This window comes from Setaria italica, chromosome III (assembly GCF_000263155.2).
Source record: "Setaria italica strain Yugu1 chromosome III, Setaria_italica_v2.0, whole genome shotgun sequence".
NCBI classification, from domain to species: domain Eukaryota; kingdom Viridiplantae; phylum Streptophyta; class Magnoliopsida; order Poales; family Poaceae; genus Setaria; species Setaria italica.
The window spans coordinates 21,594,474-21,612,027 of NC_028452.1; the positions used below are offsets into that span (position 1 = coordinate 21,594,474).

A 17,554-nucleotide genomic window follows, 5' to 3' on the forward strand; every position below is an offset into this window, starting at 1 on the left:
GCGCCGCGGCTCATCACATGGTGAGTTGTGACATGGATTAGATTGCCAATTGAATCGTTTCTCCATAACTACTGCTTGCTGCTACCAATTCTAATCACTAGTACGTGTAGTCCTAATTGAGATGGCTTTTGTTAGTCTTAAGAGACAAGCTACTAAAGCCGCATTATTGTGTGCGCCTTGTCATATGATAATGACATGTCTCGTATCATATCCACTCTCTGAGTGAACAGTGAGTGCCGCCCTTCTCTCTCTTAACCGTCTCTCTCTCTCTCTCTCTCTCTCTGGTCTGTTGGTGGTGTTCTTGTGCATCTGTGCTTTGCTTCAGCAGCATCTGCGGAGCGGCTGCTCCTCGACTCACCTGGCTCCTCCAGGGGGGTGGAGCTGGACCTCAAGCCCGGATGCCTCCTCCCGAGCTAGAGCAAGATGTAAGAGAACCACTCTCTCTTTCTCCCTCTCCTAGATCTCTGGTTACAGAACGCGCTGCTGGCTACTTGCTCGATTCGTGCGTTTTTCGGGGTTAAGATGCCGTTCCGGCACCAACTAGATTCGAGCAAGCTTGGCGCAGTCGCTGTCGATCTCGACCAAATTTAGGTGCGCACAAAAGGAGCGAGATTTACTTGTACTCTAGATTTGAGGCTCGTGCGCCGTGAGCTCCTGGTCCTGGGGGAAATGGTGTAGATTCGTGCAGCTCCCAACCGCATTTTCGTGTTCCTTTTCAACTTGTGTTTGTTTTTTCATGGACGATTTACTAGTTGAGGAAGGTAGAAGATGCCAAAAAAGGAGTATGGTTACCCGCAAAAAAGAAAAAGGAGTATGGTTTCTGTATATTTGGAACCTTTTGCCCTTTTTGTTTCTTGTTTCATACAAGGGAATAGAAACCGCTGTCCATCTCCCGACGGTACTGAACCATGCGTGCTATGCTGAAACTGTGCTACATGATATATCCCTTTGCCTGCAATGTTTGGTACTTCCCTACTTGGCGTCTTGGCAAGTGCTGATTCAGTGTGGAGCAACCTCATGTTGTTATTTGTCCGTGTGGTGTTTCACATGCATCCATACAGAACACCTAGACTTCATAATGGCACTACAAGTTCATCAAATATAAAGAGAACAAACTTGCGGCAACTCATGTTCCAGCTCACAGCAACATTTTATGGGAACTTGGGAAGCAATGAACATATTAAAAATTTTGTGCAACCAGAAAGACTAGCTTCTCCATGGATGTTGGAGCCTTTTATCCAAATTTAGTAGTTGTGATTTATGCATCAGTATCTGAGTTTTCTACTTGTGTTGTCCCTTCCTTCAACAGAACGTTTGTTGAATAAAAATTGCTTTGTCTTTACAGCACTAATGTCTGCCTATGGCAATGGCACCACCTACAACTGACGCTGGTGATGAACTGGAGAGCTACTCGTCCTTGGGTTTGACAGTACCACACTCACAGAAAGGCAACGCAGAATTTCCAAAGGTTCTGTTGCTTCTGTCGACGTATCTTGATAAGACAGTTCAGCAGAATGAAGAGTTACTAGATTCCAGTAAAGTAAAGGAGTCAACCACTATCTTTCATGGTCAGAGGGTGCCAGAACTTAGTATAAAGCTCTATGCAGAACGCATTTTCAAGTATGCACAGTGCAGCCCATCTTGCTTTGTGTTGGCACTCATCTACATGGAGAGATATCTACAACAACCAAACATTTACATGACGTCATTTAGTGTTCATCGCTTGCTGATTACAAGTGTTGTTGTTGCTGCCAAATTCATAGATGATTCGTAAGTACCCACCATAACAGGTTTTCAGTTACATTTTTCTCATATCTACTTTGTATGAAAGTATGCTCTTCCGCACTGTTGGCATGCTGAGAGTCTGTGAGCCTTAGGTTCATATTGGTTTTTTGGTGTTCTTGCCCCTATTTTGAAGTGCAATTGTGGTTTTGCGTTCATTTTTTAACTTTGTGATTTTTGCCCTTCACTACGCAATTTTGTCCTTGATCTATGCACATTTGCCCCTGTTTTGATCATTTGACTAGGGGGGAAATCGCGTTGACTCATGAATCATAAAGGGAAAAATTCACAATTTTTTTAAAAAATGAGGGCAAAATCACAATTACACTTCAAAGTAGGCCTTCAATGTGTAGACCAGAGATGCAACCTCAAGTTTAGCTAACTCAAGAAACTAGCATAACTAGGAAATGCCAAATATGATCTTTTACCATGTGGAATAACTTTACATTGGTTTGTGATCTACCTTCTTTGTATCATAATGGTATGGAGGCAATTTTGCCTTCTTTATATCATATATAAGAAGCATCTTTATATCTGAATGCTAAACTCTTTTCCCCAATTACCTGCCCATTTGTATTTCAAAGGGGTTTCATGTTTGTCCTAGTGTTCTCAACATAGCAGGTCCCAAGCCCCTGGTAAAGGAAGAGGGTTGTGATAGGCTTGGCGAGCCAGCGTTAAACCTAGCCATTCTAATGGACTAGCCTATCTCAACTTGCTTGGGACTGGAAGGCTATGTTGTTGTTGTTGCTGCTGTTCATGTTTGTCCTAGTAACAGGAATGCATCAATCAATCAGTAGTAACAGGCAATAATAATATTGGGGTGAGGAAAGGGGAAGATAAAGGTGCAAGAGGCAGGTGCTGATAACCAAAGTGCATCAGATTAACTTTTGCAATACATTTTTGCAGGTTTTTCAACAATGCATACTATGGAAGAGTTGGAGGAATTAGCACGAGAGAGATGAATAGGCTTGAACTGGATTTGTTGTTCAGTCTGGACTTCAGGCTCAAAGTCAACTTAGAGACTTTCAGAAGCTACTGCTTGCAGTTGGAGAAGGAAGCACTAGCTCTTGTTCTAGAGAGACCGATCAAAGTCCACGCCACCAACGGGACCAAGCCCTTGATTTGTAACGGGAGTGTTGATGAGACTTGCAAGCATGAGCTCGTGCGTGAAAGGTACAGCAGCCAGGCTCTCCAAGGATGTAGCTGGTAAAATTGGATTTACGGCAGACAGTTTTGAAAAAGTGTGGTGGGGCCGAGTACTGATAATTCTTTTATTTGACAATGTGCATCCGAATGACTTAATATTGTTCTGCAATTAGTTAGTGTAGTTGTGTTTTTTTTTTCTTTACTTTTCTAGAGCACCGTAATTCTTGTGAGCCATGCTGAAAACGACATTCTATGAACATGATCTTCGGATGGTCTGGGCACGTTCAGTTCAGTGATGCCATCCAGTCTTGCAGTTTATTTTTTGGAAATCGTCAGGTATGGATGCCTGATTGCTGAACCTGCGACATTCCATATAATAATGATGAAAAGAACAACATCTTGAGTCCTAACACGGTTTCCTCATCAGCACGCTCACTACTCCTAGGGCATGAGCTACTGCTTCCTTCTCCAACTGCAAGCAGTAGCTTCTGAAAATCTCTATCTTGACTGAGCCTGAGGTCCAGACTGAACAACAAATATTCAGTCGGCAGTAAAATCAAGCTATGCCATGAAACAAACAGACGAGTCGAAATTCAAGCAAGCGATTCTTAGTAACAAATGAATACAATGAACGGCTTCCATGAACAATGCTAACATGGTATTATTATCAACTCATAACTAAGTACAACGCATATAATAATCATGAAAAGAACAACATCTCGAGTCCTAACACAGTTTCCTTATCAACACGCTCACTTCCCAGGGCATGAGCTGTATCTTTCGCTTCAGTTCCGCAGCTCCGTTTGAACGTCCAAACATGAGCTGTATCTTTCGCTTCCAGAACACTAGAATTAGATGACAGATTGTCTTCTCTTGTTGAGCACCCTCAGTGCATTTCCTGTTCTCCCCACCACCATCTGCTCACGCAAAGCTGGGTTGAAGATGCCCGTACCAGAGGGCACACTGGGTTTGGCCCGACCAGGTGAATTAAGTGAAACCGCAACTTTTTTCTGGATGCTGAAACACAGCCTGCTTGTGTTCCCAGGACCTCCTGCTGGTGCCATTCCCTGCTTATGCTGCGGTGTTAACAATTTGTTCAACATGCCAAAAGGAGGGGGGGGACTTGTGAACTTGCTGCTGCTGCCGAAATCAATTCTCCTTAACTTAGCTCCATCTGGGGTTGCATCAACTGCCCCATGTCCTGCTAGGGGTGTTGATGGGATTGATCCAAATGCTGCTACTGATCTTCTTGGCACATAAACATGAGACAGTCGAGACGCTGCTCTCTTTTCATTGAGCACAGACAGCTGCTCGCTCAGAGATGGTAGGATTGCCATTGAGGATCGCCTCTTGGGCTGGATAGGGATCTGTCGGATCACCGGAGTAAGAGATACACGCCTTGCTTTGCCGACAGCCTTATTATCAGCCCCAAGATGTGCTTTGTTAGTCATCACAGGAATGTTCTCCTTGTTTTGACCTGCGGGTGCTTTACTGAACCTCGACCTAGAAGGGCCTGAAGGTGGTGGATAGTTGTTATTCCTTCCCTGAGGTTGCCTCTGCCTCATAGGAACAAGTGGTGGCCTCGAGGATCTAGCAGAATCCCTAGCAGCCTTCCTCTCATTACCTAATTCATTTTCCAGCTCTCTAATCTGTACAGACAAAAAAAGGTATATTCATGAGCACATGTTATATAATTCATGGAAGACTAGGCCTTTTTGGGATTAGAAAGGACAGACTCTCCTACTTACCCGCTGCTGATAATTTCGGCATGCTTGCTCAGCATCCTTCACCTGTTGCAAAACATTTTCTTGCATCAACATCTAATTCCATGACAGTAGGTAGCTAATATGATAAAAATCAACACAGTGAGATTCGAGGCGAAACCTTTTCATTTAGTGTCCTAAATACATTCTCACGAGACGTATACTTGAGCTGCATCAACTGCAAGCTTTGATTCAGCTGTGCATTTTCCTTTTCCTCGTGCCGTAGTTTCTCGGACTGGAATGGACTTTATAGTTAATATAACAGTTTATATCGTGTCATAACTTTTCAGTGTGGTGGAAGAGTCAAAATACCATCTGTTTGAACTTCAAACTTTCTGCTGGATCCGCTTGCTTACGAGCAGGGCCATGTTCTACCGCCCGGACTCTACTAGCAAAATTGAGGGAACAGAGAGTTTCTCCTGAATCTGTGGAGCTTGGACTTATCTGCACGAACATTAGAGTCTTGCAATCTCCACCTGTAAAAGTTGAACGAATAAGGCTGTCTCCCTCTTTTTGGGGGGTTTGGACACTCTAGTAGATGAATGAAAATCAGTACAAACGAAATTCTATCATTTAGCTAAAAACCATTGCAATAAGGTGGTCTCTGTAAAAGCTGAATGGACAAGGTTGTCTCTTTATTTGTTTTTGTTTTGGACATTCTAGTGCACGAATACAACTCAGTAGAAGGAAATGAAACTCCACCATTTAGAAGGAAATGAAACTCCATCATTTCGCTCAAAACCAGTGTAATTGCAACTAATAAAAGGAGAAAAATTACCTAATGAGCTTTGGAGCAAATGAGTCAACTTGGAGTTCCTATTTGACAGCAAAAAGGAAATGGTGAGACCAAGATAATTTAAGCAGCTAAGCAAGATTGTGTGAATAGGACTAACCTGTATGGGATATGGGAATTTTTTGAGGCAAGGGCAGATATAACATCACCCAAGGCAGATAGTGATTTGTTGATGAACTGTGACTCCTTCAGCCTATCTCCTTGTACTCCAGTTTTAGCAATTCTTTCACTTCCCGCAAGGTCAACCAACCACATATGGCTTCTGCTCCTCTGACCCGTCACCAAATGCTCGCTCCTAACGGTAACCCTCACCAAACTGCAAATAGAACACAAGTTCTATCATGAGGTGAAATGTTTAATCTCGGTGCTGTAGGAATGACAGTTCTATGCCAAGTTGACAAACTGAATCTAAATGGTAATGAGCAATCTAGAAAAATGGAAGCATATTCTAGATTATGATGTCAATTAATTTGAATGAATAAACACAGCCGCCACCAAATGCTCGCTCCTAACAGTAACCCTTACCAAAGTGCAAATGGAACACAAGTTCAGGTACATATCAAATGAGGTGAAATGTTTTATCTCAGTGCTGTAGGAATGACAGTCCTATGCCAAGTTGACAAACTGAATCTAATTGGTAGTGAGCAATCTTGAAAAATGGAAGCATATTCTAGATTATGATGTCAATTAATTTGAATGAATAAACAAGAGGTAAAACAACACCACAGCAGTCACCTGTGCGAGCGGCTGCTGAGTTCATTAGCATTGGTCGTTCCAACAGATCTATTTCTGGCGCCGAATTTGAGTTTCTCCCACACCCCATCAATATTACAGATTGGAGCCTCAACTAAGCCAGAAACCTCTTGCATTCCATCAGCACTTTGCTTAATATCCAACCTTGAAATGCAACAAGATACCATGCATCAGCAACAAATTCTTTCCTCAACCAAAGGACAAAGAAAGGAAATGTACCTTTTTGATTGATCGTTGCTCTCATCAAGCAGGTCTCTGATTTTCTCATTGTAGACTTCCAATATGCTTACAGAAAATGTGTAGGTAACGGACGTGCTTCTCTTCTCGGACATTCTGAACAGTTCTTCCAAAGCTCTATAATTTACACCTCTATTTTCTGGAACCCCTTCCATTGTGAAAGTTTTCCCAGTCCCTGTCTGTCCATAAGCGAATATGCATACGTTGAAGCCATCCATCACTGACCTAACAACAGGCACAGTCTCTACAAATACAGCCTCTGAAAAAAGAATTTAAGTTCATCATCCTCAAAAATGTGTATTAGTAGCATATGAGACACTACTGGAATACTACTAGCATACAGGACAAGTCAGCTAGGTAGACTTTATGTAACTATTCACAAATCTACCTTGGTCATCCTCTGGGCCAAACACACGATCAAATTTGAAGGCCTTTCTTTCTTTTTCAGAGGGGACGAACTGCAGCTCGGTCTCCTGTGATGGGTCAATCTCGATCACAGACGAGCACCCACGAGTGACTTCATCAGAGCTCAGAGGCCTGCATCTGCAGAATACCCTAATGTTCCCCCTCAGCTCAATAATTTCATTGTATAGACGCCTCCTCTCTGCACACTCATCTGTGTACTTCTTCTTCAGGCCATCATATTCATATCTAGGCGTGCACTCATCAGCGCACTTTGCCACCTGCTGTTTGTACCTCTCCATGAGGCTGTTATACTTTTCCCCTATAAACAAACAACGATCAAACACCATTAATTATATGAGACAAATGCTTCAAATGCTTAAGCAAGGCATGTGTATGATTATTTGTGTACCGAGGAAGCGGAGGGCAGCAGGGCGGTCAGGAGTGGCAATCTCCTTCAGCCGCGGAGACAGGACAAGTGAGTTCTCTCCTTGATCTCCAAACTCCTAAAGAAGAGACACACGGAATCAGAAGAGAACAAAATTCAACAGTAGTTGGCAATCAAAGGGACAACCAACATTTTGCCGCTCCCTTTCGTGTGCTGGTTTCCTAAATTCGATTTCCCGAGTTGTCAAAAATTCCCATCAGGATAGGCACGAGCAGAAATCTACAGAATTCCAAGTCACCACGGATTGGCACCCAAAAATCCTCACCTCCATGAAGTTGCGCAGAGCCTCCCCTACTCCTGGGACCACCACCTCCTGCTGCTGCTGCTCCTGCTCCTTCTCCACCTCGCAGCTCGCCGCCGCGTCCTCACCTGACCAACAATTTCCCCGTGAGACGGACGACGACAAAACCCTACTGCCCAGCTGCTACTCGCTACGAGACCGATAGACCGAACCTGCGGGCTGCTGAGGCGACGGCTGCGGCGTGGCCGGCATGGGCGATGGCGGCGCGTCGGTTTTCGAATCTCCTCCGGCAGTGCATCGGTCTAGGCTCGCGGGATCCGCGCACTCCAACGCGCCGCGCTCCTCGTCATCTGGAAAGCAAACACCGGGCCGCGTGAGACGAGCACGCACACCACGCCAACCCCCACCCATCCACCCACGAGAAACCCTACTCCTCGCCTCGGAACTAAGAAACCGTACCTCGCGGTTGCAGCTGCGGCGGTGAAGACGCGGCCGGCGGCGAAGAGGGTGCCCCCACGGCGACAGGATCCGGCTCCATCGCTGCGATCTGGGGGGTCGGGGGAGGAGGGGATCCGCACGCCGGGCCTCGTCGGGTTTGGGGTCGGGGGCTCGCGAGGAGGAGACGAGCGGGCGATTTGGGAATAGGGGCTTGGGGGAGAAGCGGAGCTACAGGGAGGATTCGATTTTTGAATTGGACGGATCCGTGGGGAAGGCCTGGACGGGATTTGGCTGTGGAGAGGAGAGATGACCGTTGGAGGCGGCCGCGCCGATTTATTTTTGCGTTCGCCTGCGGGGTGGATGGCCGCGTTGCGGGGGGAGCCGTGGATTCTGCGATGGGTAGCCTGGATTTGAGTTCTGTTTTACCGTTGTAGTTAGTGTGTAAGCAAGAACGGGGACGTTTGTATTTAGTCCACATATATTAATTAAAAAAAAGTGTATTTTTCATCCCTCAAGTATTGCAAAAGTGTGACATTCATCCCTCATATTTCATTTTGTGCAAATCAACCCCTTAACTAACTAAATAAGTGCAATTATCATCCCCACCTTAGTTCAACACTAGTTTAATGTCATACAACATCCGTTTACACAATGTAATCATCTTACTAATTATTGCTTAGCCATATCTAACGTTGAGTCAATCACTATAATAGGTAGTGTAAATCGGTTCTGTTAATTTTTCCGATAAAATTTTTATGGGATAGACAATTTAGATGATTTAATGTTTTTTTGGCTTTATATCTTTGACTCAGCATATTACATCGCTAAGTAGGTATTAGTCGGATGATTACATGGTATAAACCACCATTAGATAGCACTAAACCATTATTAAACTTAGGTGGGATGATAAATGCACCAATTTAAAGGGTTGATTTGCACCAAATGAAACACGAGGGATGGATATCACACTTTTGCAATACTTGAGGGATGAAAAATACACTTTTCCCTAATTCAAATATAAGAGCTACTATATATTTTCTTTTCCAAAATTGGCCAAGATCTCAGGCGTCCGGAGTTCTCTACGCCAAGGAAAGATGGAGTAAAACTCTCACAGAAAATGAGATTTTCGTATGTTGGAATGTATAGAACCAGAAGCTAGATTACATAACAACCAGATTCAGATACTGTGTTTGCCTGGGCTTGGCTTCTCTGACAGAAAATGAAATTAGGTGTTTGCAATGCAGATGTTTTTTTCACATGAATCGGTTCCATTTTGTATACCTACAAATCCAGGAAGTGATATATATACAAGTACTATCTAATAGTCGGAGCCACACAGAATATGGCCTACACGCTGCAGGAGTATTTATGTTATTGTGTACACTACAAGTCTACAATACATCTGTGCATCATGCTATTCCACTGCCGAGTGGGACAGGTCTCCCAAGGATCACAGTCCACAGAGAAACCAGCAAAAATCTACTGAACTACCTGGCTGAGACTGGCATCCCCCTTGGTTGTGCTTCAGGATCAGATCACATCCAATCAACATAATCAGATGATGATTTTGCTCCTCTTTTGGGCTTCGTGTACCTGTTATTCTCAAACTTTGCTTTCGTAAGGAGGGAATCCAGAACTGCTGCTTCGGCGAGATCGTAAGGTGCCATCAACACGCTGTGGGCATATTATCCACATGGGCAAGGGACAGAGAAATAAAAGATCAGGATAGCCAATGCTAAATCAGAAGGCTAATGCAGTCTAATTTTTAATGGTGAGAAAGTTACTTGCTACTGCCATAACTGGTTGTACCAACATTTTATTATTGGTTGTACCCAATTAGGATACAGGGCATGAACTCCATCAACCTCGGTTTGATTATAAATCCTCTCTACTCATCAACAGTTGGGTTCAACAAGTTCCTACTGGTCAGAATTATTTTATGTTCCCATGAAAGATTTAAAGTGTGACAATTTGAATGCGATCTCTTTCACTGGTTTCAATTTAGTGCAACATGAATGGTAAGATATGCTAAATCAGCTCTTTACCCTCATGCTAACTGACAAAGAGTAGTTTTTGACAATGGATATGTACCTGGCAAGAACATCCTCCAAAATAGTGCGTTGGCAAGGCGTAACATAGTATATGCACTTTCTTGGACACTGCCCAACAGCAAGCTGAACAAGGTCATCTTCACCATTACCTGCAAATTCCAACGAGACCACATTTGTCACTAACAGCAAGTATTGAACTTCTTAGAAAAGATAAAGGTGTGGACCTACTCATATACTGCTTAATAGAACTACTATGTGGGTTACTACACAATGAAGCCAAGTGGCTACGGTGGACCTACCTTGAGATACTGCACGGGCTGTACCAATATCATCTGAAAATGAAAATACATGAGGTGCCCTTTTAACACAAGAATATGGGCATCCTGCAGTAGACATCAACAATTGTAATTTGTCAGATGAAGTTGATAAAACATGTCCACATGGTTGATATTGAACAAATACATGAAAGACTATAACTCTGTAAAAACTAGGAAACTGAAGGAGTTCGGTTGCATCAACAGAAGGAACAGAAATCACATGCATCATCTGTTCTCTAAAATAAGGACTACAGCATTGTTCAAATAAAATTGATACCTGGTGCCAGCAATTAAATAGCGCAACATGGTGATTAATCTCTTATATTAGGGATATCAGAAAAATGATGAAATTTTGGAGACTTGATCTTCTGGTGCCAATTCTAACACTAATATCTAAATGAAGTTTGGCAGCAAACCTCATTCTTAACAATACATGGTTGACAAAAATACTGGTTCTGAAAAAACCTCATCCTTAACCACTGAAGCAAACAAGTGCAACAAGTACCAGTGCCAATGCATAGAAGTTCATTGACAAATATGTCACCGGCTTCACATTCAGGTTCATCAAATGGGTCAACATTGTTCCTGCACAATATTGTAACATAAGCACATGAGTTGGATTTTCTTGAGACTACTGGAACAAAGAGCTCTATGTATTTTCTAGATGCACCTATCAGATCTCACAATAAAACATTCATAAATGTAGAAATTACAATGTCATAAGAAATTGAAAAGCGGACAAAGAATATAAAATCCTCCAGTGGGTTTGGATTTTGGAATATGGATTGAGAGATGAGTTGGTAACTAAGCCTGGTGATCCATTGCCAGATTTTCCCCTAAAAGATAATTGCCAGATTGTTGAGTAGATCAAACTTTTTTTTTTCAGCACAAGCAACAAAAGTATACTTAACATAATGCATGCTAGGTTTTCTTACCCTCTTCTTATAAAAGAAATATCAATGGCAACTCATCTAATCCAAATAATGACTATGTGATCAACCTTTCACCATGTACAATCGGCACAACCTGTAAGTCGACTGGTTCTATTCTTTTCCTCATAAATTATCCTCATGCAACCCCATTGCTAGTGCAGAATTATCCTACCCTTTGACCAACTATGTTTTGAGCCACGCATGTTTTAGAGTTTCACTGTATTGGTAGCTATTATAAAGTTCACCAGGAATAATCACAGTTCACAGGTCTTTAATTCGCTATGATCAAAACATATTCAGGATTGCCAAGACGAATGGCTGTTGCAACCTATTCTATCATCTACACTGAAAACTCATATGAAAGGAGAGGAGCCCCGCTATTATTCGCATGATATATGTCCAGAATACAAGCTGTTGGATGTATTCTCTACCTTTCAACCATCATTTCTTGGTTGCCGGATAACATCTGTGTGTGAAACAAAACAGTGTAACTAACAGTGATATGTAACTAGAAGGTGAAAAAAATTAAAGAAATACTCCCTCCAGTAAAACTAACCAACCTTTTGGGTTGCATCGAGGCTAATTTCTAAACTTTTAGCTATAGATATTCTTATTGAACTTTAGATTGCTCATAATGTTGTTTGTAGCTTTATCTCAAAAGCTCCTTCAAAGTTCTGAAACCATTGAAGCCACAATTGAACTTTGAATTGTAATTGTTTGATGATATTTGATTGCAGTTATTAGATAGCATCCATAAGCACCTGTACAAAACACAGGCATAGTACACAGAATTACCTGATAGGCCTCGATCACTCTTCTGATTATTAAATCTGCATTTTCTGGGTCCTTGCAAACATCAGGATGGAATTCCTTTACCTGTAACAGAGCTCCCAGTGTCATGTCATGTAGGGTCGTTAGACCAGAAAAATAGTACTATGAAGCTTTGGCTTAGCAAACGCTCCACGGTTTAAGATTAAAAAAAAGCTACTAATTCTTAACGTACTGTATCTTTCCAAAAAGAAATAATGAGGAGAAGATTTCATAATGCAAGTGTTGGAGAATCTGTGGGTTCTTTTAATGCCTTGCCATTCGCTGCCTTCTTCCCACTAATCACAAAGTAATCAACCCTCAAAAACGGTGGTTCCAAACGCCAGAATAGTAATTTCAAGGAGATCATGGAGGTACCGGGTACGCCAAGTTCTTTGGATGCACTAACAGTAGATTATTCTGTAATTTCTAGGATGCCTCAAGAGCTAAAGTTGTGCAGCAGCACAAGCATCCCCATAAGCTACAGTGAGCGTTTGGCGGCGGGGCCTGCCGCACCGCCGCGCGTCAGAGACGGAGGAAGCGGAAGAGGCACACTACCCGGGCGCGAAAGGCGGCTTTGAGCTGGGCGGCGGAGTAGCATGTGGTAGCGTCGAGGCCGAGGATCTGGAGGGGCGTGGCGCGCGGGTCCAGTATCCTTCCCGCCTCTCCGTCGCCGCCCCCACCGAGAGCCGACACGCGGGGCTGGCGCCGGCGGAGGGCCGCTCTGCGCCTCAGGGACGGCGGCGACAGTGCCCTCGAGCCGAAAGGGGCCGCGCGGCCGCGCGACGGCAAGGACGATGCGGCGGCGGACATCATTGCATCGTTGTGAGAGGCTCCCGCAGTTTCGCGGCTGGCGTGGCTGTGTCCCGTCACCTGTGTGGCCTGCAGGCTGCAGCCTGCTGCGTGGCTGCGAGCCTGCGACGCTGCGTCGCCGCGAGGTACCACTTTCAGATTGCAGGATATTTATATATTTAAATAAATGAAAACAAACCGTGTATATTTTTTATACGCTTTCTATGTTGCACTCGGAAAGAATACGATGTTGCTAACACCCGGACGTTCGGACGGACGCGCGCCTGCTCTTCGTTTCGTGCACCCCACGCGGGCCCCACGCCGCTCAATCCCCACACGGGACCGTCTGCGCCCCCTCCGCTTCCCACACCGCCACGAGCATGCACGCGGGGCCGTCTGCGCCCGCACGGCGGCGCCCCAGCAGCTGCGGTACTTGAGTCCCGTTACAACATGTACAACACTTGCAACATATATGTGAAACATACGTAATATTCGGATAAATACTTACAACATACATCTGAAAAAATAGATGAAATATTTGGAACAGATGCTTGCAACATGAGTATATAGCCATTTCAACATATGCAACATCTGGATCTACTTTTGCAACATTCGTATGAAACATTTGCAACATACATCTGAAACATTTGAAACATACACGTGTGACATGCGCTTTCAGCAAAACCTAGCAGGCCGCACGGGCTGGCGGAGCACTGCATAGCGAGATCTGGCGCTAGGTCGCGGTGGAGAAGAATGGCAGCAAGCAGGCGGCTATGCGGTCCCTGATGAGCTGTTGCGCAGTCCCCGACGATAGGGTGGGTACGGTGCCCCCAGCGAGCGGCACCCGCAATGGAGGCGGCCAGTGCTCCCCTGTCGTAGCCTTCGCTCGGAGCTCCTCCTCTGCAACCTCCTGAGCTGCCCCGCCATGGCCGCCCGCCCGGAGCTCCTCCTTTGTGGCCACCCGGCCCTTCCCCGCCACGGCAGCCACCCGCGAAGCTCCCCCGCTGCCACCTGGAGATTCTCCTCCATGCTGCTCGATCTGTCTCGCCGGCGAGCTCCGCTGCCCTTAGCATCGGGGAGAGAGTGTGGAGAGGTTAGTGGGGTGAAAGGAGCAGTGGGTGAAAGGATAAGGCAAGGTAGACTTCCTTGGGGCCGTGTCCGATATTTCTACCGGATATCGGACGGCCGGGTCATAGCATTACCAAAAAGAATATAACGGTTGTTTAGACGATGGCGCTAATTCCGTGGAGAATAAGTCAGTCAAAAAAGTTAATGCCACAAGCCCGCAGATGAAAAAAAAAGATGAGAAAGGTGATTTAATGCGTTAGAGATGGTGAAAATAGATAGTGAGGACGCCTCCACAAATAAGTGGAGGTTAGCAAAAAGAAAAAAATATGCGCGTGTTATATTGCATCTTGTGTAAAAAGAGTAATATATTATATAAGCACGAGAGGAAAGACGAGTTGTAAATAGATGAGATTCATCGATAGAAGTGCGAACAACGATTTTAACTATATGATATGTGAATCGGATAAATTTAATATCTAGAAACATTTTTACAGTAATGTGCATGTGAATGATTCATTCTAAGTATGTTCTAAAATAAAAAAATATGATAACTCTTAAGTTGAAATTTAAACGTCTTGGAATTTTGCCAACCTTCATGACTTTCTCTATAGTTTGACTAGCTCAACTAGTGTCGTTGTCAAGATTAGCGGATCAAGACTAAGACCAGTAAATTTTCTTTTATGCGCGTAAGGCTTCAGATAGTGGCGTGGGGGATACGGGTTTAAACTGGTTCGGGCAAGTGAAAGCCCTACGTCCAGTATGAGGCGCTGCTCGTGTTGCCCACGCGGGGTCTGCAGTAGGAGTTACAAACAGGCGAGAGAGGGAGCCGGTCCCAGATCTCTTGCGTGTGCACTGGTGCTCGTGAAGTGAGTGTGTGTGTTCTGTTCGTTTGAGCCTCCTCTGTCTCAGGCCCCCGGTTTTCCTTTTATAGCGCAAGGAAGCCACTGGGGTTACAGGAGACCTGGTGCCTGGAGAAGTGAAAGAAAACAAACTAAGTAAAATACAACATAGGGAGAGGGACCAAGTTCCAGGGCCGCCGCCCCTCGCTCCGGTCTCCGACTCCTGTCAGCGCGTTCGTCAGGAGAGGGCGGCTGCCTCCAAATCCTATCGATGATCTCTCTGGTGGCTGTTGCTGCCAGGCGTGATGATGATGTTTATCCGTGGCGTCTGTGCCCGCCGGGGAGGATGGCGGGTTCTGTTATCTTGCTGATGACCCGTGGGACGCGGACGTCGCGTCCCTGTCGTCGGAAGCGCGAGGCGCGAGAACGGGCGGAGCGCCCTCCTATGCCGGGCGGCGCGGGCCATGAGTGCCCTGTGGCGAATCGGAGGGAGCCGCGGCCACTGCAGCTCGCACCGCGCGGTCGCGCATGGGTACTTGTGACGGTTCGCGCTGGGAGCGCCAACTCCTTTTGGTGTGCCAGGGCCGCGGCGCATTTATGGCGAGGTCGACAGGGGGACCCACAAGATCTGCGCCCTGATCCTCCAATCTGCGCCCGAGGCGAATATTTGTCATGTGGGCCCAAACGAGTCCGACCCCCCTCGCCCTGGTCGGGTGAGACGGAGTTTTGCGGCGGGGGGTCGGGCGCTCCTGACCCCAGACCCCGAGGTCGGGCGAGGCGGAACTTGGTCTTCAAGGGGTCGGGAACGTCCGACCCCGGAACAGTGGGTCGGGCGAGACGGAGCGTGATTCCTCCCTCCCGTATTGGACCGTCGGCAGTCTTTATTACCTTAGGTGGGCCTGGGCCTTTATGATTGCTGTTTCCATGGATATTGAGAGGTCGTTAATATTTCCCCCCAACAACTAGTATCATAGATGCTTTCTTTTCTAAGGGGGTGTTTGGATCTTTAGTCCAGACTAAAATTCATGTCACATCGAATATTTGGAGGTTAATTAGGAAGGCTGAATATGAGCTAATTATAAAACTAATTACACAGATGGAGGCTAATTCACGAGATGAATCTATTAAGCCTAATTAATCCATAATTAGCATATGTTTACTGTAGCATCACATTGTCAAATCATTGACTAATTAGGCTTAATAGATTCGTCTCACAAATTAGTCTCCATCTGTGCATTTGATTTTATAATTAATCTATGTTTAATGCTCCTAATTAGTATCTAAACATTTGATGTGATAGGAATTTTAGGAGTGACTAAACAAACAAAGACCCCCTAAATCATCATTGTGGTTTTGGTTATTATCTGATTGAATCTAGAGAATTTCAAATCAAATTTCTCTGGGTTATATATAAATTACCTCATTTTAATTTTAAAGTCAAATATCAACAGCGTGACTACATTATGATTTTTTTTGAAAAAACTTGATTGTGATAAACAAACATGTTACGAGCGCAAAGTCCCACGAATAACTTGGCGAATAAAAAAATAGAATACCAAATGCTAAGTAGGTATCCTACTACAACCTATATTTTTTTCTTCCTAACCAACCATCTCTTGGTGGCACAAAGTTGATTGGTAAACAAGCAATATGTCGATCAACTGTGATTCATTACTCTTCTCTCTTTTGCTTCGAGTTAACTCCGTGCCTATTACCTATAGGGGGTGTTTGGGAACACCCTATTAAAGTTTAACACCTGTCACATCGAATGTTTGGATACTAATTAGGAGTACTAAACATAAGCTAATTACAAAACTAATTGCATAGATAGAGTATAATTCGCGAGACGAATCTATTAAGCCTAATTAGTCCATGATTTGACAATATGGTGCTACAGTAACCATTTGCTAATGATGGATTAATTAGGCTTAATAGATTCGTCTCGCGAATTAGCACAAGGTTCTGCAATTAATTTTATAATTAGCTCATGTTTAGTTCTCCTAATTAGCATCCGAACATCCGATATGACACTGTTAAAGTTTAGCACCTCGTATCCAAACAGCCCCATAGTTGATGAGCACTAGAAATAGTTGATAGTTTAGACAATCCACGACTTGTACATTATGGGTGCGTTTGGTTGGGAGACAATGTAGAACGGGACGGTCCCGTTCCAGTTTTTCGGGATGGGATGATCCCATTTCTTGTTTGGTTGAATGGGATGGGATGATCCTATTTTTTGTTTGGTTGGAGAGATCGCTATAGACGGGACAAGCACCGTTTTCTTCTCCTGTTAACACCGTTCGTGGGGACCCACCTGTCATACTAACAGGTATTTTCTTCCTCCACCGGCCGGCCGCGGTGGAGCTCGCGCCCGCCGGCCGCCGGCCGCGACCGATAGCCGGCGCCCGCCCGCGCCAGCCGGCCGCGCCCGCTCGCCCGCCGGCCGCCGACCGCGCCCGCTCGCCAGCCGCCGCTCGCACCCGCTCGCCCGCCGGCCACCGCCCGCGCCCGCCCGCGCCCGCTCGCCCGCCGGCCGCGCCCGCTCGCCCGCCGGCCACCGCCCACTCGCCCGCCAGCGCCCGATCGCCCGCCGGCCGCCGCCCGATCGCCCGCCAGCGCCCGCTCGCCCGCCGGCCGCCGCCCGCTCGCCCGCCCGCGCCCGCTCGCCCGCCGGCCGCCGCACGCGCCCACCGGCGCTCGCCTGCGCCCGCCCGCGCCCGCCGGCCGCCGGCGCTCGCCCGCGCC

At 45.6% G+C, this 17,554-nt stretch overlaps 3 protein-coding genes across 3 annotated transcripts; 1 reads left to right on the forward strand and 2 right to left on the reverse strand.

Moving 5' to 3' along the window:
* Nucleotides 1-221: 221 nt before the first annotated feature.
* Nucleotides 222-3,286, forward strand: LOC101773889 (cyclin-P3-1). The gene is made up of 3 exons (XM_004962105.2): nt 222-425; nt 1,346-1,770; nt 2,689-3,286. The coding sequence occupies exons 2-3, from the start codon at nt 1,361-1,363 to the stop codon at nt 2,990-2,992; spliced, it is 714 nt and encodes a 237-aa protein (XP_004962162.1). The 5' UTR covers nt 222-425; nt 1,346-1,360; the 3' UTR covers nt 2,993-3,286.
* Nucleotides 3,287-3,492: 206 nt separating this feature from the next.
* Nucleotides 3,493-9,511, reverse strand: LOC101784835 (kinesin-like protein KIN-14J). The gene is made up of 14 exons (XM_004963727.3): nt 9,495-9,511; nt 8,025-8,407; nt 7,778-7,915; nt 7,590-7,693; nt 7,289-7,382; nt 6,863-7,198; nt 6,457-6,733; nt 6,220-6,381; nt 5,585-5,800; nt 5,470-5,507; nt 5,004-5,167; nt 4,813-4,926; nt 4,677-4,718; nt 3,493-4,577 (listed from the first exon to the last, which is right to left on the reverse strand). The coding sequence occupies exons 1-14, from the start codon at nt 9,509-9,511 to the stop codon at nt 3,780-3,782; spliced, it is 2,883 nt and encodes a 960-aa protein (XP_004963784.1). The 3' UTR covers nt 3,493-3,779.
* LOC101774289 lies at nt 9,193-13,056 on the reverse strand. The gene is made up of 7 exons (XM_004962106.2): nt 12,669-13,056; nt 12,099-12,179; nt 11,735-11,769; nt 10,877-10,956; nt 10,354-10,437; nt 10,095-10,203; nt 9,193-9,677 (listed from the first exon to the last, which is right to left on the reverse strand). Exons 1-7 carry the CDS (start codon nt 12,924-12,926, stop codon nt 9,539-9,541), a joined length of 786 nt encoding a protein of 261 aa, XP_004962163.1. The 5' UTR covers nt 12,927-13,056; the 3' UTR covers nt 9,193-9,538.
* Nucleotides 13,057-17,554: the final 4,498 nt, after the last annotated feature.